Here is a 20,251-nt window from a genome sequence, read left to right on the forward strand (position 1 = left end):
CCCATAATATGAAACAAATCTTTATAATTCGTAATTATCCTGTCCAGCATGTTAAAACTGAAAGTCACTTCTATAAGATGTTCTTTCATGTCTATAAATTTATCCTATTAAACTATCAGTGGTTAATATTTAAGAGGCTATGTATGCTCTTTAGTAGGCTCACCATAAGAGAAGGTATCTGGCAGAGGAACACCATGGCCAGCCAACTCTTGAAATGTCCAGAACTTATTAACGCAGTTCAGGATGGCTTGAGGTCGGTTCATTAACCGACATCCCATCTTCTCTAGATGGCGCAAAACAGTGATGTCACTATCACTTTGCACCCAAGGGGTTGGTACTCTGACTACCACCACTTGTGGGTAGGCAGTGATTAGCTCTCCATTGATCCGCAGACCTGAAATATATAAATACAAGGCCAAAACCATTAGAGGGAAATATACAACAAAATAGAGGAATAGTAATACACCAAGTTTGGATCACAAAATGAAATGTACTATTTTGTTAATATTAAATTGGGATAGAGATATTCCCCTGTAAGAAAAAAGAAAATTTAATTAGAAAAATCTCTGGTTAAAGAAATTATATTACACATCACTACAATGAATTACCATATAGCCATTAAAAAGAATGTCATAAACATGTATGTTCAGAGATGAACAAATGCCCAGATACATAATGCTGAGTTTTTATTTTAAAGGGCAAATCTGAGAAAAAGTTTTATTTGTGCATACACATAAAAAATATCTAAGTGGGCCGGGTGCAGTGGCTCACACCGTAATCCCAACACTTTAGGATGCCAAGGCGGGCGGATCACAAGGTCAAGAGATCGAGCCCATCCTGGCCAACATGGTGAAACCCCAACTCTACTAAAAATACAAAAACTAACTGGGTGTGGTGGCCAGGCACCTCTAATCCCAGCTACTCGGGAGGCTGAGGCAGGAGAATCACTTGAACCCAGGAGGTGGAGGTTGCAGTGACCCGAGATAGTGCCACTGCACTCCAGCCTGGTGACACAGAGAGACTCAAAAAAAAAAAAAAAAAAAAAAAAAAAAAAAAAATCTAAGTGGTTTAACGATTTAACTGGCTTCCTCTGAATATGACTGGGTGGCAAGGCAGGAAGAAGAAGGTTGAAGAGAAAAATTGAATATTGTGCCCTATGCAATTCTCAATCTATATTATGTTTTGTATGTTTTTTAAAAAGTGAGAACATATGCCCCTATAATGAAAAAAGAAAACAATTTTTTTAAAATAAATGTTTCTTGAACATTTATCCAACACCATTCTATTTAGGGAGACCCCAAATAATACACAAACAAGGTATTTATATGAGTTGCTTCCTTTTTTTGAGATAAGGATATAGAGAATGGGAATGTTAAGAAGGGAAGCTGGTCTGGGGCAGAAGATGTTGGATTTGGATTTAGATAGGAAAGACTTTGGTAATGACATAAGGATTTTAAAGTAGAATTACTGTACTTAAAATGTAGACTGGAACTATACATATATGTATACAGTCATATTGGTGGAGTGAAAACTGTGTATTTATGTTTAAATATTAATTTATAGGGTCAGGTTCAGTGGCTCACACCTGTAATATCAGCACTTTAGGAAGCCGAGGTGGGTGGATCACCTGAGGTCAGGAGTTCGAAACCAGTCTGGCCAACATGGTGAAACCCTGTCTGTACTAAAAATAGAACAATTAGCCAGGCATGGTGGCAGGCGCCTGTAATACCAGCTACTCGAGAGGCTGAGGCAGGAGAATCGCTTGTACCTAGGAGGCAGAGGTTGCAGAGAGCTGAGATCGAGCCACTGCACTTCAGCCTCGGCGACAGAGTGAAATTGTGTGTTAAAAAAAAAAAAAGAAAGAAAGAAAAGGGCTGGGCGCACTGGCTCACACCTGTAATCCCAGCACTTTGGGAGGCTGAGGAGGGCAGATTACCTGAAGTCAGGAGTTCAAGACCAGCCTGACCAACATAGAGAAACCCCATCTCTACTAAAAATACAAAATTAGCCGGGCGTGGTGGCTCATGCATAAAATCCCAGCTACTTGGGAGGCTGAGGTGGAAGAACTGCTTGAACCAAGGAGGCGGAAGTTGTGGTGAGCCAAGATCCTGCCATTGCATTCCAGCCTGGGCAACAAGAGTGAAACACCATCTCAAAAAAAAAAATTCATTTACGGGGCCGGGCGCAGTGGCTCACGCTTGTAATCCCAGCACTTTGGGAGGCTGAGGCGGGCGGATCATGAGGTCAGGAGATTGAGACCATGGTGAAACCCCGTCTCTACTAAAAATACAAAAAAAATTAGCCGGGCGTGGTGGCGGGCGCCTGTAGTCCCAGCTACTCGGAGAGGCTGAGGCAGGAGAATGGCGTGAACCCGGGAGGCGGAGCTTGCAGTGAGCCGAGATCGCGCCACTGCACTCCAGCCTGGGCGACACAGCGAGACTCTGTCTCAAAAAAAAAAAAAAAATTCATTTATGGGAATCAGCCTGAGAACAGCTAAAGAAATAGGAATATGTAAGTTGAAAATATGAAAGTAAAAAAGGGACACCTAGGACCTCAATAAGAGCCAGGAGAAGAAAGTAAAACTTAAAGGAAAAAAATCAGTGAAAAAAAAACCAGCAATGCCAGCCACAGTGGCTCACGCCTGTAATCCCAGCACTTTAGGAAGCTGAGGTGGGCAAATCACTTGAAGTCAGGAGTTCAAGACCAGTTGGCCAACATGGCAAAACCCATCTCTACTAAAAATACAAAAATTTCACAAGGACAGAAAACCAAACACTGCATGTTCTCACAGGTGGGAGTTGAACAATGAGAACACACAGACACAGGGTGGGGAACATCACACACTGGGGCCCGTTGGTTGGGTGAGGGGCTGGGGGAGGGATAGCATTAGGAGAAATACCTAATATAAATGGCCAGTTGACGGGAGCAGCAAACCAACATGGTACACGTATACCTACGTAACAAACCTGCACGTTGTACACATGTACCCTAGAACTTAAAGTACAATAATTAAAAAAAGAAAGAATTATCTTAAAAAAATGCAAAAATTAGGCATGGTGGCACACACCTGTAATCCTAGCTACTTGGGAGGCTGAGGCAGGAGGTACACTTGAACCTAGGAGGTGGAGGTTGAAGTGAGCAGAGACTGTGCCACTGCACTCCAGCCTAAGCAACAGAGCGAGACTCCGTCTCAAAAAAAATAAATAAAAAAGTTTTAAAAACTTGCAAAATCTACAATTATTAAATAGTATTATAAGAAATAAGAAAATCAGGAGAGAACAATCAAAACCATTAAATGAAAGAAAACAAGAAGATTAAGTTTTGAGAAAAGCCTGAGTCATCAGGAAGAAAGACAATGTAATTGTCAAGAAAAAATTCAACCATTATTACCTTGTCATTATGCTAACCTGGAAATAGCTTTTGTTCCTTTTTAAAAATGGGATACAGAAAGCAAAAAACTGTTCTACTCTCCAGTATAAACAGCCTATCTGTTGCCACCGGAAAATGGGAGTGCTCTACCCAAAGTATAGTTGGATCTGTACAGTGCACTATGGGGGTATTAGTGAGGATGGAAAGAAATTCAATGCCACCTGTAACAAATACCTGATGTTATTCTAGGAAAGCAGAAGTGATCCAAGGCTGGAAAGATGAATGTGAGCCAAAAAGGCAAAGTGGCATCTCTTAGGACTCTGCCTTATGAGCTACTGATCTCTTGAGCACTCACCAAATATCACTCATGCCTTTGACGTAGAGCTTATAAATGGATATAAAAGGAATGGTTTCTTCCCTTAGACCCCTGTTATTTAGTAAACAAGTGCACATAATTGTTCAAAGAACTTTACCCACAATTCCACTACTCATTGTAAAACCTCTGCCTTCCAGGTGCAAACAACTCTCTTGCCTCAGCCTCCCAAGTATCTGAGATTACAGGTGAGCATCACCACGCCTGGATAATTTTTGTATTTTTAGTAGAGACAGGGTTTTCCCATGTTGGCCAGGCTGGTCTCCAACTCCTGACTTCAGGGGATCTGCCCGCCTTGGCCTCCCAAAGTACTGGGATTCCAGGCCTGAGCCACCGTGCCCAGCCTGCTCTTCTTTTTCAATCTCTTCAGAATCTCTGCAGAAGTAGAGACCAGGCATAATCTACCATTGGTGTTCACAGGAGGTAGTGCCATCCGTTTGCCGAACTTCCCAGGGCCAACATCCACCACATTGGAACCACTGAGAGAACTCCCTTGTTGCTGCATGGGATGCCAATGTCCACAGTGTGCAGAGAATCTGTTACACAGAGTAATGGTCGGCAGGTTAACTAAGATGTCTCTGTGAAAGGTTGGTGGTCAGCCTTGGGATCAATAACCGTCAGAAGGCACAGCTCCTGGAAGGCTGCCTGGACTTGGTTAGTGAAGGTTCCAAGAGTCAAGCAGCCAGCAACAGGAGTGGCTCCAGTGGCGGTAGCAAACTTCAGCACAGCCTGCCAGCAAGCATTCCTAGAGGATATGACACTGACATCAATACAGTTTTCAATGGCAACAATGAAAGGAGCTGCCAGTAGAAGCTTCTCCTAGGTCCTCTTCAAATTGATGATGCAGATGTCATCACTTTTTCTTTTATAGATATATATTCCATCTGAAAGTGAAGGGTGGTGCCACCTAAGTGGGTTCCTGCTGCAAGGAACTTGAGGACATCCTCCTCCTCCATGTGCTCTTTGTAGGACATCAAGGGTTCCAGACACCGTGAAAACCTCCCTTTAAGTTACGATGAGAAGGCCACATTGACCCCTCCCTCTCTAGGTGGCATAGAAAGGGACAGTGTCATTCTTTAGGATGGCAGTAGAAACCACAGAATAGTAAAACGAAAAGCATTAAAATCCACATGCTTTCCCTTCTACTTTTTAGGTTAAAACTATAGATGATTCATGATTTTTATGTTAAATGTGTAACAAATGTTATTAAAAGGCTCTCCAGCTGGGCATGGTGGCTCATGCCTGTAATCCCAACACTTTGGGAGGCTGAGGCGGGTGGATCACTTGAGGTCAGGAGTTTTGAGACCAGCCTGGCCAACATGGTGAAACCCCATCTCTACTAAAAATACAAAATTAGCTGGGCATGGTGGCGCATGCCTGTAATCCTAGCTACTTGGGAGGCTGAGGCACGAGAATTGCTTGAACCTGGGAGGCAGAGGTTGCAGTGAGCCAAGATTGCACTACTGCGCTCCAGCCTGGGTGACAGAGCAAGACTCTGTCTCAAAAAAAAAAAAATAAAATAAACAAGCTCTCCTTTTTTAATAATTTAAACTTTTATTTTAGATTCAGGGGGTACACATGCAGGTTTGTATATTTGCATGATGCTGAGGTCTGGGGTATAACTGATCCTGTCACCCAGGGAGTGAGCACAGTACTCAATAGTTAGTTTTGGTCTTGCTCTGTCGCCCAGGCTGGAGTGCAGTGGCGCCATCTCGGCTCACTGCAAGCTCTGCCTCCTGGGTTCACGCCATTCTCCTGCCTCAGCCTCCCAAGTAGCTGGGACTACAGGCACCCACCATCATGCCAGGCTAATTTTTTGGATTTTTAGTAGAGATGGGGTTTCACCATGTTAGCCAGGCTGGTCTCGATCTCCTGACCCCGTGATCCACTGGCCTCGGCCTCCCAAAGTGCTGGGATTACAGGCATGAGCCACTGTGCCCAGCCCCAACAGTTAGTGTCCTTTAACCCTTGCGCCGCTTCCTCCTGGTTCTCCTATTTTATTTATTTATTTTCCTTCCATCAAGTTATACTTGAAGTTATAATTGAAGAACTGATTCTTTTTTTTTTTTTTTTTTTTTTGAGATGGAGTCTTGCTCTATTGCCCAGGCTGGAGTGCAGTGGCGCGATCTCGGCTCACTGCAACCTCTGCCTCCCAGGCTCAAGTGAATCTCCTGCCTCAGCCTCCCAAGTTGCCAAGACCATAGACACACACCACCACACCTAGCTAAATTTTTTTATTTTTAAAATTTTTTTTGACAGAGTCTTGCTCTGTCGCTCAGGCTGGAGTGCAATGGCTCAGCCTCGGCTCACTGCAACCTCCGCCTCCCAGGTTCAAGCGATTCTTCTGCTCCAGCCTCCCAAGTAGCTGGGACTACAGCACACACCACCACGCCCAGCTAATTTTTGTATTTTTAGTACAGCTGGGGTTTCACCATATCGGCCAGGCTGGTCTCGAACTCCTGACCTCATGATTTGCCCGCCTCGGTCTCACAAAATGCTGGGATTACAGGCGTGAGCCACCACACCTGGCTAATTTTTGTATTTTTTAGAGGGGATAGGGTTTCACCATGTTGGCCAGGCTGGTCTTGAAGTCCTGACCTCAAGTGATCCGCCCATCTCAGCCTCTCAAAGTGCTGGGATTATGGGCATGAGCTAACACGTCCGGTCCAGTTCTCCTATTTTTAAGAGTAGCCCAGTTAATCACTGTTAGGTCAAACAACCATGAGAATTCTCTAAGTGCATGTCAATTGTGGAGAAAACAGCAAAAGGAGACATATGCTCTTTAAAATATTAATATCAAGAATAAAGCATCTTCCTGGAGTTGGAGACCATTATTTTAAGTGAAGTAATTCAGGAAAGAAAAGTCAAACATCATATGTTCTCACTTATAAGTGGGAGGTAAGCTATGAGGATGCAAAGGCATAAGAATGATATAATGGACTTTGGGGACTCAGGGGGGAAGAGTGGCAGGGGGTGAGGGATAAAAGACTACACATTGGGTACAGTGTACACTGCTTGGATGACGGGTGCACCCATTTGAGAAACCACCACTAAAGAACTTACCCATGTAACCAAACACTACCTGTTCTCCAAAAACTACTGAAATAAAAAACACTGTAAAAAAGAAGTCTATAATGACCGTCAGGGAAAAAAGTATTCTAAAAGAGGGGACACAAAATAAAATGTGTTGTTATTCATCATGTTGGTATTATTATTTACCGTATCAAAGAATTCAGAAACTAGAAAATACAAATATGGCCGGGTGTGGTAGCTCACACCTATAATCCCAGCACTTTGGGAGGCCGAGGCAGGCAGTCCACCTGAGGTCAGGAGTCCGAGACCAGCCTGGCCAACATGGTGAAACCCTGCCTCTACTAAAAATATAAAAATTAGCCGAGCGCAGTGGCAGGTGTCTGTAATCCCAGCTACTGGGGAGGCTAAGGCAGAACTGCTTGAACCCAAGAGGCGGAGGTTGCTGTGAGCTGAGATTAGGCCACCACACCCCAGCCTGGGTGACAGAGCGAGACCCTGTCTGGGAAAAGAAGAGAAAATATAAATACATCAGTCATCATTTCAATGTTTGTGTCTCCCAAAATGTTAAGTGTTGAAATCCTAACCCTCAATGTGATGACACAAGGAGGTAGAGCTCTCATCAATGGGATTAGTGCCTTTATAAGAGACAAGAAGCCAGGTGTGGTGGCTCACACCTGTAATTCCACTTTGGAAGGCCGAGGCAGGAGGGTCGCTTGAGCCCAAGGAGTTCAAGATCATCCTGAGCAACGCGGTGTGACCTGTCTCTACAAAAAAATTTTTAAAAATCAGTCCAGCAGGCCGGGCGCGGTGGCTCACGCTTGTAATCCCAGCACTTTGGGAGGCTGAGGCGGGCGGATCACGAGGTCAGGAGATCGAGACCACAGTGAAACCCCATCTCTACTAAAAATACAAAAAAAAAAAAAAAAAAAATTAGCCGGGCGTGGTGGCGGGCGCCTGTAGTCCCAGCTACTCGAAGAGGCTGAGGCAGAAGAATGGCGTGAATCCGGGAGGCGGAGCTTGCAGTGAGCCGAGATCGCGCCACTGCACTCCAGCCTGGGCGACAGAGCAAGACTCCGTCTCAAAAAAAAAAAAAATAAAAATAAAAAAAAGAAAACTACAACTTTACTCTCTAGTCTCCTTTTCTTATTTAGACTAAGATGTTTTTCTTATTTAGACTAAGACGTTTTTGCAATTGTGTTGTGTGTGTGTGTGTGTGTGTGTGTGTGTGTGTGTGTGTGTGTAATCAGACAAAAAGATTTAAAAGTCTTACGAAATAATGAATAGTCAAGAAGAAAACATCACGGATGACCACACAAATACTGTCCAGGAGAGAAGACATTTTAATGGACTTCAGATAGGTCATTACTTCAGGCCTTGGTTACTGCATTTTCAAAATGAGTTCTAAGAAACAGCTCATTATTACTAGATCAACTTTTTATGAAGAATGCTATTTTAAGCTTTGCGTTGTCCAGCAGAAACACTTAGGATGTACATTCAAGAACCATTAATTGCACAGTGTGGTGGTTCAGCACTGTAATCCCAGAACTCCAGGAAGTTGAGGCAGGCAGACTGCTTGAACCTCATGAGTTCCAAGGTAGGCTAGGCAACATAGCAAAACTCTGTCTCTACAAAAAAATACAAAACTTAGCTGGGCACAGTGGTACATGCCTGTAGTTCCAGCTACTTAAGAGGCTTGGCTTGGGATCACCTGAGGCCAGGTAGGTCAAGGCTCCCACTGTCCCTAACCCTGACAATTTAAGCAAAATGAATAGTGACGGTAATGGATTATAATTTTTTTAATGAGACCATAAATCCAGAAGATAACAGAAAATTCATGGGCCAGGCGCAGTGGCTCACACCTGTAATCCCAGCACTTTGGGAAGCCAAGGCAGGCGGATCACCTGAGGTCGGGAGATCGAGACCAGTCTGACCAACATGGAGAAACTCCGTCTCTACTAAAAATACAAAATTAGCCGGGCATGGTGGCGCATGCCTGTAATCCCAGCTACTCGGCAGGCTGAGGCAAGAGAATCGCTTGAAGCTGTGAGGCGGAGCTTATGGTGAGCCAAGATCACGCCATTGCACTCCAGCCTGGGCAACAAGAGCGAAACTCCTCTCCAAAAAAAAAAAAAAGAGAAAATCCTTCCTTACAGTACAATACCAACGAATAAATACAGAATGAATAATAGAGATGAGGGGGAAAATTCCATTTTGTAACAACATCATAATATAATTGATTCAGGCAAGATTCATCAATGGAGGCTAAAACTATTAAAAGTCTGATATAAAAATAGGATATTTACAGTCTCAATCTCCCCACATATTATTAATAAAGAAAAACACTGTATTTATATAGTAGGGAAACTTGGAAGACCTTAACCAAGTAATCAAATGTTGAGAAAAATGGGTATATGCCTCTGATGTAAAGAATTATGAAGTACAGCATTTCACTTATGTGATATTCTTACCAAAAATGCATAACCTGACTCTAATCCTTAGTATATATCAGACAAATCCAAACTGAGGGACATTCTGCAGAAAAGCTCACTTGTACTCTACAAAAATGTCAATGTCAAAAAAGACACAGGCAAAAAAAAACAGTCACAATTAAAGGAAACTAAAGACACATGACAAATACAATGTGTGATCTTGAAGAAATCCTGGATAAAGGAGAAAAAAATGCTAAAATTATATAGCTATTTTTGAGTATGAACTATATATTAGTTAACAATAATTAATAAGGCTGGGCACGGTGGCTCACACCTGCAATCCCAGCACTTTGGGAGGCCAAGGCGGGAGGATCACCTGAGGTTAGGAGTTCGAGACCAGCCTGGCCAACACGGTGAAACCCTGTCTCTACTAAAAACAAAAAAAAATTAGCCGGGCGTGGTGGCACATGCCCGTAATCCCAGCTACTTGAGAGGCTGAGGCAGGAGAACTGCCTGAACGCGGGAGGCAGAGGCTGCGGTGAGCAGAGATTGTGCCATTGCATTCCAGCCTGGGCAACAAGAGCGAAACTCCGTCTCAGAAAAGAAAATAATTAACAGTAGTACTAAAATTCCTGAAACTGGCTAGGTAAGGTAGCTCACATCTATAATCTCAGCACTTTGGGAGGCTGAGGCACTTGGGATTACTTGAGCCCAGGAGTTCAAGACCAGCCTGGGTAACATAAGACCTAATCTCCATAAAAAACAAACAAAAATTAGTTGGGCATCATGACACACACCTGTAGTACTACCCAGGGAGGTCAAGGCTGCAGTGAGCCATGATCACACCGCTGCACTCCAGCCTGGGAGACAGAGCAAGACCCGTCAAAAAAAAAGCGAAATGCGTGCTTAAGAATGTGGGGCACCTTGATCTACTCGGAAAACAAACCAACTACATGGAGTGGCAAAGCAAATGTGGCCAAGTATTAACAATGGGTGAAAACTGAATAAACAGTATATAGGAGCTATTTGTACTATTTTTGCAATGCCTCTATAAATTTGAACCTATTTCAAAATAAAAAGGTTTTAAAAGAAAGACAAAGCTACTAGACTTTTCATTTTAACTGCTTGGAGAAAGAAATTACCCAGCATCCCTAAATAGCACCTTATAAAAAGAAAATAATTTTCAAGCACACACCAAACTTGTAGCTTTCTAAAATTAGGCCCATCCTTAAAACTAAAATAGAAAGAACTAACAATGGTTCTCCACTCCAAAACTGGAAAACACTACCATGTGAGGAAGAAATCTTTCAGTTGTAACAAAATTGGTTAACTTGCTGCACTGAAGAGATTAATACAGACAATAAAAAGTCTAAAATTAGGCCAGGGCAGTGGCTCACACCTGTAATCCCAGCACTTTGGGAGGCTGAGGCAGGCAGATCACCTGAGGTCAGGAGTTTGAGACCAGCCTGACTAACATGGAGAAGCCCCATCTCTATGAAAAACACAAAATTATCCGGGCGTGGTGGCGCATGCCTGTAATCCCAGCTACTCAGGAGGCTGAGGCAGGAGAATTGCTTGAACCTGGGAGGCGGAGGTTGCAGTCAGCCGAGATCCCGCCATTGCACTCCAGCCTGGGCAATAAGAGTGAAACTACGTCTTAAAAAAACAAACAAACAAAAAAGAAAGTCTAAAACAATAACCATTCCCATAAATATGTCATTAAACAAAAACACGCAAAAGTTCAATGAATAAAGTTTTAAAATTTTTGACCCAAAGCTAATTATGTATCTTATCTACTTAGCAATATTTCCCTCTGTTTTAAAGCTTAATCCCTTGGTATTTACATTTATAAAAAAAAAATTTTAGGCTGAGCACAGTGGCTCACACCTATATTCCCAGAACTTTGGGAGGCTGAGGCTGGCAGATCACCTGAGGTCAGGAGTTTGAGACCAGCCTGGCCAACGTGGCAAAGCCCCGTCTCTACTAAAAATACAAAAATTAGCTGGGCATGGTGGTGTGCGCCTGTAGTTCCAGCTACTTTAGAAGCTGAGGCAGGAGAATCACTTGAACCCACGAGGTGGAGGATGCAATGGGCCGAGATTGTGGCAATGCATTCCAGCCTGGGCAACAAAGCAAGGCTCCATGTAAAAAAGAAAAAAAAAAAAATTTAGCCTGCTTGATAAATATTGCTGCCTGGTAAGTAGGCAGCAATACCCCACAGCTGACATCATTACCAAATATTCTGCAGCTCTCTGACCAAGGAAAACAAAATTTTTGATTTGACCTACAAACTTTCTGTATCCATATAAGGACAGTTTTTCTTATTGCCTATTAGATGAAATTTAAGATATATAATCCAGAAGATGACAGAAGCGAGAAAACGACCTCAATTCTCCTCATTTTCCCCTGAAGTGAATTTCTGATCCTTAATGTATTATTTGCTTAGCTGACATCAAGTCTCATGAAAGGACTACAAAGAACTCCAAAGGTTTTAACCAATGGCAAACTGGAACATCGAAGATAGAATTCAGTTTGCCTTTTGGTGTTTATTACTTTCTCCATCTGGAAGATGCTTTTTATTTTAAATACATAAATATATCTATTTTTATAAAATAATTTGGAATACAAGTTAACGCCTTCCTAGTTCCTGTGTTGAATAGTTAATAAAAAGAAACAACTAAAATAAACTTTGAGAAGCTACACAATACTATGGGCAAGTAAAACATGATAACATCTAAACCCAATGGCCACCAACAAAAACAAAATCAAGGATTTTTACACGCATGAGTCCCACTAAATGAACTCACATTCAGTCCCACTAAATGAACTCACATTCAGTCCAAATATAGCTTGATTCCTTAGATGTCATTAAATACTATATGATTTAATATTATTTTTCATCTACGAGACAAAGATTCTTATGCATACATAATAAAGGTATTAAGGTGAGGGTAGTAGGCACTAACTTCCTGCTCATAAGAACATAAACAAACTTTCTGAGCGTCAACAGGTCACCAGAACCAATATATTTACTTTCAAAATACCTTTCAGGTAAACTAGTTCATTCTATTTCCAGCCATGTTAAAATACAAGATTACTATCTCCCATGAACAGCTTTGAACTGCTCCCCTAGTTCAAACCCTTATATTTCTGAATTTGGCAACAATTAGGTCAAGTTATCCTTTCTCCAAGTTCTCCTTCCTTCTCCCATATCTCAAATTTAGGCTCCTTTCTTTGCCTTAAGTCTACTTCGGTACCATAAGGCCTAGGTAAAATATAACTTTTCCACGAAACTTCACCATTCCACTGCCTTACCAGATAATTCCTCTGTGTTCTCCAAGTACCTTATTTGTACATCTATTACAACCACTAACACTATTTTATTGTCCTCTAGTAGACCTACAAGCACTTGATGGGGTGAGGACAGTATCCTACTCAAACACTGTACCTTTCAAAGGGTCAATATATAGTAGACAGTAAGTAGTCATACAATCTACCTAAATCAATCAATCAACATCTATCCAGAGACAGGGTCTCACTGTGTCACCCAGGCTACAGTGCAGTGGTCATAGCTCACTTCAGCCTCAAATTCCTGTGCTCAATCAATCCTCCTACCTCAGCCTCTCCGAGTAGCTAGGACTACAGGTGTGCACCACCACGTCCGGCTAATTTCTTATTTTTATTTTATTTTTTGTAGTGACAAGGTCTTGCTATGTTGCCCAGGCTGGTCTTGAACTCCTGGCCTCACATGATCTTCCTACCTTGGCCTCCCACAATGCTGGGATTACAGCCGTGAGCCACCATGCCCAGCCTGAATCAATTTTAATTAACAAACTCTTTACTTCACATGAATTTAAAATCTCAACTTATTATAGTTTCTCACTTATTCAGACTTAAAGCAATTTCATGTTTTTCCTTATATTCAGGTTACTTAATAATAGAACATTCTCCTCCTCCATATCTATTCATGGCTATGGTAGTAAATAGATACTACACGACGGATCTCATCTTGTAACTTTGAAATAATAGTAGATCCTGAGTTAAGATGTGGCAATGATCTGAGCAAAGGTTTTAAAATGTGGGGGGTTTTTTTTGCATTAACAAGAAGCATTTGTTTTCTAAATAAAATATGTATAATATAAATTCAAGAACTGATATTTCTGAACGGAATAATTCTTTGTTGTTGGGGGCTGTACTATGTGTTATGAGATATTTAGCAGCATCCTTAGCCTCTATCCATTAGCTGCCAAGAGCAACCACCTGCCCAGGTGTTTCAAACAAAACATCTACAGGTATTTCTAAATCACAATTCTATACAACTGAATAGTATACAGCCATACTAAATAGTAGGCATATTCCCAAGAAAAACAATAATAAACGTCATCAAAAAGATTTGTTTATAGCTGACTTATTCAAAGTTGCAAACTGGAAACAACACAAATGTCCACCAATAAGACCTATGCAGTATATTTTTTTTTTTTTAGACGGAGTCTTTCTGTGTCACCCAGGCTGGAGTGCAGTGGCGCGATCTCAGCTCACTGCAAGCTCCGCCTCCCGGGTTCAGGCCATTCTCCTGCCTCAGCCTCCCGAGTAGCTGGGACTACAGGCGCCCGCCAACACGCCCGGCTAATTTTTTGTATTTTTAGTAGAGACAGGGTTTCACCGTGTTAGCCAGGATGGTCTCCATCTCCTGACCTCGTGATCCGCCCGCCTCGGCCTCCCAAAGTGCTGGGATTACAGGCTTGAGCCACCGCGCCCAGCCCCTATGCAGTATATTGTATGAATTATACCTCAACTAAAAATTGAAGAATAAAGAATTTTGGCTGGGCTGACATATGAAAACCTCTAAAATATTAAGTCAGGGAAAAATAATATTCAGAACAATGTGTATGATTCTTTTGCGTAAAAAAATTAAAGAGTGTGTGTGTGTGTGTGTATATATATATATATATATATATATATATATATATATATATAAATAAAATTTTCTGTTATATGCATAACGCTTTCCCCCTGGAAGAATATTCAAGAAGGCAGGTGATGGGCATTATCTTCACAAAGTGTCTGCATTTTAATTATGCCATTAGTACTTTTTTACTCTTAGGATACGCATACAACAGTTATTAATGTTAAAATGTCAGATTATCTGAATGCTAAGATTTTGAACCATTTTTCCTTCTTCCTTATTAAAGAGGTAACACCACCCCAAAAATACACAATGCAGTAAATATACAGTTTTTAATTTTTTAAATACTCAGCCATGTTAAAACACAAGATTACTATCTCCATAAACAGAAATTGAATAGGAAATCGTGAATGTGACTTCAATTAATGGACCTAGATGTGTTGGGCTCCATATATTACAAAGGGCAGAAGAGTCCAGTAATTTGATTCCTTAGGATCAAAAGTGCTCCAAATGAGACAGGCAACTAAAGTCTTGACCAATGGCAGAAACAAAGGGCAAGTAGGAATCACCTGCTAAGTAAAAGCTAAAGGCTAGAGTGGCAAGAGAAAACAGCCTCACATTATACAGACATGTGCCCATTTATGTGTTGATTTGGTCATTAAATCTACAAAAATCTCCAATACCAACAGGGTCTCAAGCTCCAGTCCACAATAAAAGTTCTAGTTCTAGTCCAAGGGACCCAAGACACCAAACAGACGCAACCAAAGTTACTATTCGGCAAGAAACAAACTTGGGCAGGGGAAGAAGAAGCAGAGTACTTCATACTCTAAAATAAGCCTGCAAAGTAAAATGTTAAGGCACATGAAAAAAGTAAGAAAAACAGGCAATAAACTTAGTAATCAAGAGATGAATTCCATCCTGATGAAACAAACATGATAATGCAATCTGAAATGACTTTAAAATAAGTATACTCAAGATCCTCAAAAGGATAAAAAATATATATCCTCGCTTGAGATATTGTAAAAGCTAAAAAAGTTAAAAAAAAAAAATCCGCAGGTATCCAAGAGGAATATCAGATTAACTATAAATGACAGGAGACTATTCTACATATATAAGATGCCGAAATAAAAACAACATCTACAAAACACTGGAGTACAAAGTAACTGACTCTCCACAGTTTTAAACCCAATGAAACTATCATTGAAGAATAAAGCAAATAAAGACATTTCCAGGCACAAAGCAAGGATTGTTTACCAATTGCTGACCAGAGCTTAAAGAACCACTAAAGGATGTCAGCAAAGTGGTGGAATAGGAAATTCCAAGCCCTCATCATCCCCTCCTTGCCTAACATTAAAAAAACAGAAACTGGCTAAAATCATCTTACTGAACCTCTGAAAAACAGTGAAAGGAGGCCCAGCCCAGTGGCTCACACCTGTAATCCCAGCACTTTTGGAGGCCGATGTAGGTGGATCACCTGAGGTCAGGAGTTCGAGACCAGCCTGGCCAACGTGGCGAAACCCTGTCTCTACTAAAAATACAAAAAATTAGCTGGGTGTGGTGGCGGGCGCCTGTAATCCCAGCTACTCAAGAGGCTGAGGCAGGAGAATCACTTGAACCCGGGAGTCAGAGGTTGCAGTGAGCCGAGATTGCGCCACTGCACTCCAGCCTGGGCGACAGGAGCGAAACTCCGTCTCAAAGAAAAAGAGAAACAGTGAAAGGTCTACAGCACCAAGCAAATGCCCAATCAAGAAGGCTGCACTGAGGCCGGGCATGGTGGCTCACACCTGTAATCTCAGCACTTTGGGAGGCCGAAGTGGGCAGATCACTTGAGGTCAGGAGTTCAAGACCAGCCTGGCCAACACGGCGAAACCCCATCTCTACTAAAAATATAAAAATTAGCCAGGCGTGAAGGCATATGCCTGTAATCTCAGCTACTTAGAAGGCTGAGACAGGAGAATCTCTGGAACCTGGGAGGAGGAGGTTGCAGTGGGCCGAGATCACGCCACTGCACTCCAGGCTGGGCAACAGAGCAAGACTCTGTCTCAAAGAAAATTGAAAAAAAAAAAAAAAAAAAAAAAAAAAAAGAGCTGCATTGAAAATGGTAGAAAAGATGGTATTTTATTCACCCTTGCCCTATCCTTTCCACAATGCAGAGTTGTCTTGATCTAGAAGACTTTAGGCAGCCCAAATCCCTACCTAAAATTGGAGGGTGTAGGGCAGATCTCATTAGCAATATTAAGATCTCTCTAAGGTCTGGTCTCTGTTTCACCTAACTAGGTTCTCAGGCTGAGAAAGCTGCAAGCCAGCTACAGTCCAGCAGATGCCTGGGGCAAGCTATTATAGCTGGAGACATGCAATGGACCATCTTAGGCCCTGTGACCAAGGTGGAGTGAGACGATTTGGGAAATTAAGACATCTAAAAGCAGCCAGGGTGGCTGGGCACTGTGGCTCATGCCTGTAATCCCAGCACTTTGGGAGGCTGAGGCCTCCCAAATCACTAATCATTAGGGAAACACAAATCAAAACCACAATGGGATAAGCCATTAGGATGGCTATTATAAAACAGAAGTTGACAAAGATATGGAAAATTGAAACCCTTCTGCACTCTTGATGGGAATGCAAAATGGATAAACAAAATGAAGCAAACACATAAAATGGACTATTAGGTCAGGTATGGTGGCTCATGCCTGTAATTCTAGTACTTTGGGAGGCTGAGGTCATAGGGACAGGAGGCAGGGAAATTCTGGGCAAAAGAGGGAGATCCCTGGTGACGGCCCGACCCTCAAGCCAAAAAGCCTGGTACCATGGCCCAAAGTAAGAATTTACATCCCTGTTTTCCTGCTCGAATGCTGCCTTTTCCAAAACCACCCATGGCCTGCCCCTCCCCACTCTCTATCTTGTGCCCACAAAAAGCCCAGGCTCAGCCAGCATAGACAGGAGAAGCAGCTGGACATCGGAGACTACAGTTAGACATCAGAGAGAAGCAGCCTGACTTCAGAGGGACAGCTCGAAAGCGCAGCTTCGGAGAAGCTTCGGAGAAGAGTCCAGCCATCTCTGGCTGGACTCCAGGGGAAGATTACCTTCCCGCTCCATCCCCTTTTCAGCTCCGCTTCCCACCAAGAGCCATTTTCATCTGCATGGTATTTTACCCCACATTTACCACCTTCAATTCATTTATGTGACCTGATTCCTCCTCAACACTGGACAAGAACTTGGGTGCCAAGGGTGTGGGTGCAAAAGGCTGTCACATTGACCCTCCACTGAGCTGTTAACACTTAAGCCGTCTGTGGATGGCAAAGCTAAAACGGCACTGTAACACTTCCTTTGGGGCTTCAGAGGTTGTGGGTACCCTCCCCTACACACTGTGGCGGCGCCAGTATGAAGTTCACTCTTGCCAGCACCCAAAAGCACTTGCCCCAGCTCCTGCACCCGCTTACCTGTGTTCCCCCTCCCATGAGGGGTGGAGCAGTAAGTGAGTGGAGTTCACCCCTGCTGGAGCCCACCCACTCCAGTTCCCACCTGCGAAGTGGTCAGGGAAATATTCTGCTTCAGAGGCAGGTGGAACATTTCAGCCTAAAAGTTCAAGACCAGCCTGGGCAAAATGGCAAACTCCATCTCTTAAAAAACAAACAAACAAAAACACACACACACACACAATTAGCGGAGCATGGTGGCACGCTACTAGGGAGCCTGAGGTGGGAAACTGCTTGAGCCTGGGATGTGGAGGTTTCAGTGAGCCAAGATCATGCCACTGCACTCTAACCTGGGAAACAGAGTGAAACTCCGTCTCAAAAAATAAAAAAAGCCTAAGTAGGACTTCCAGTTTCTGGTAAGCTTAGAAGACTAAGCTATTAACTTGCTGGGATTTTACTAAAATCTAACCTACCTAGGGGGAGAAAAATACAAAACTCCAGCCCCCTCTGGACATTATGCTCCACCTAAAGGGGAATAAAAATAATTGGGATACACTAGTTATGTTCGTAGTCCAGTAGCAAAAGCTCACCAACAGGCAGAAACCTAATCATAGGATGCTTTACCCCCCTCCACACCTTACCACTATACCACTAAAGGCCTATTTACTCCAGTTCCTTTTACACAATTCCCACCTTTCAACCAAAAAATACAAGTTATCTGAAAAGGCAAAAACACAGTCTGAAGAAACTAAACCAGAGTCAAAAACTAAACTAACCAGAGACAGATGTAGCAGGAGTGGTAGGATTTTAAAAGACTGATTCATAAGCTAAGGACTTCCACAAAAAAAGTAGACAACAAGCAAAAACTGATGGATAATGTACGGAGAGATACGGGAATTGTAAGAAAGAACTAGTTCCAGGATCCCCCACAGATACCAAAATGCACACAAGCTCAAGTTCCCCTAGTTGGCAATGCAGAATCTATGGATACCAAAAGTTGGCCCTAACTGTGGGTTTTGCATTCCACGAATGTATGCATGTATAGATAGACAAATATATTTCATCATGTGTCCAAAAATACTAGATTCTTTTTTTGAGACAATGTCTCACTCTGTTGCCCAGACTGGAATGCAGTGGCACGGTCTTGGCTCACTGCAACCTCTACCCCTGGGGTTCAAGCAGTTCTCCTGCCTCGGTCTCCCGAGTAGCTGGGATTACAGGTGCCCGCCACTATGCCTGGCTAATTTTTATATTTTTAGTAGAGACAGGGTTTCACCATGTTGGCCAGGCTGGTCTTGAACTCCTGACCTCAACTGATTCGCCCGCCTCAGCCTGCCAAAGTGCTGGCATGAGCCAACACGTCTGGCCAAAAATACTAGATTTTTGATCTGCATTTGGTTGAATGTGTGAATGTGAAATTCACAGATGCAAAACCCATGGATACAAAGTGCCAACTTTAGCTGAGTGCAGTGGCTCATGCCTGTAATCCCAGCACTCTGGGAGGCCGAGGAGGATGGATTACCTGAGGCTGAGTTCAAGATCAGCCTGATCAACATATAGTGAAACCCTATCTCTACTAAAGAAATACAAAAATTAACTGGGCGTGGTGGCACATGCCTGTAGTCCCAGCTACTTGAGAAGCTGAGGCAGGAGAATTACATAAACCTGGGAGGCAGAGGTTGCAGTGAGCCAAGATCATGTCACTGCACTCCAGCCTGGGCAACAGAGTGAGACTCTGTCTCTCAAAAACAACAAGAACAACAACAAAAAACCAAAGTGCCAACTTTATTTGATTGCATGTATAATCACTGTGTGTGTGTGTGTGTCTGTGCAGGCACACACATACAGTTACATATAACACTTAAAAGAAATGAATAACACAGCAATGATCTCAGGGACTGGTGGGAGGAATTAGCAATATTTTGCACTACCCATGAGGTGGGTATTTAAAAGTGGACTTAGATTAGTTGTAAATGTATATTGTAAACCCTAGGGTAACCACTTTAAAAAGCTACATAAATGAAATGCTAAGAAAGGAGGGAAAACAGAATTAAAATGCTCAATTTAAAATGACACAGGGCAAAAAAAGAATGGAAGACAAAAATAAGAAAAACAGGGGTAACAGAGAAAACAATAACAAACATGATATGTTAATTCAACCATATCAACAGCACTGTAAACGTCAATGGTTTAAATATTCCAATTTTAACAGAGATTGTCAGGTGGATCAAAAAACGAGACCCAACTACGTGTCATCCATAAGAAAATTTACTGTAAATATAGAAAAACACATATTTTAACAGTAAATAAAATGAAAAAAAGAATAAAATGGCCCAGTAAACTCATGTGGGTAAAAAATAAAAGAATTAAAAGTTTAAAAATTAAAAATAAAAAAGCAAATGGATAGAGAAAGATATACCATGGTAGCACTAACCAAAAGAAAGTATAGAAAAATAACTATTATTTTCAGACAAGCTATAGTCTGGGAGAAAATATGTGCAAATAATATAACAAAAGATTATTATGTAAAATATACAAAGGGCTCTTAGAATTCAACAATAAGAAAATAAACCACCCAATTAAAAAATGAGCAGAAGACCTGGACATCACACCAAAGAAGACATACAGATGGCAAATAAGTATACGAAAAAGTGCTTCGTGTCATGTCTTCAGGGAACTGCAAATTTTAACAGTGAGAGATACCACTACATCTTACTGGCCAAAATCC

The 20,251-nt window shown here is 42.2% G+C and overlaps 1 protein-coding gene across 17 annotated transcripts in view; it reads right to left on the minus strand.

The window, feature by feature from the left end:
• Positions 1 to 20,251, minus strand: part of RIMKLB (ribosomal modification protein rimK like family member B) — a 72,659-nt gene that overhangs the window by 23,128 nt on the left and 29,280 nt on the right. For all 17 annotated transcript variants that reach the window (XR_004028275.1, XR_004028272.1, XR_004028270.1 and 14 more), the window contains one exon: positions 164 to 394. Coding sequence is in view for 1 of the 17 variants with exons in the window: in XM_030804524.1 (XP_030660384.1) it covers positions 164 to 394 (231 nt within the window). In the remaining 16 variants the exon portion in view is untranslated. The remainder of the gene's footprint in view (positions 1 to 163; positions 395 to 20,251) is intronic.

The sequence above is a fragment of the Nomascus leucogenys genome, chromosome 23 (genome assembly GCF_006542625.1).
Source record: "Nomascus leucogenys isolate Asia chromosome 23, Asia_NLE_v1, whole genome shotgun sequence".
Classification (NCBI taxonomy): Eukaryota; Metazoa; Chordata; class Mammalia; order Primates; family Hylobatidae; genus Nomascus; species Nomascus leucogenys.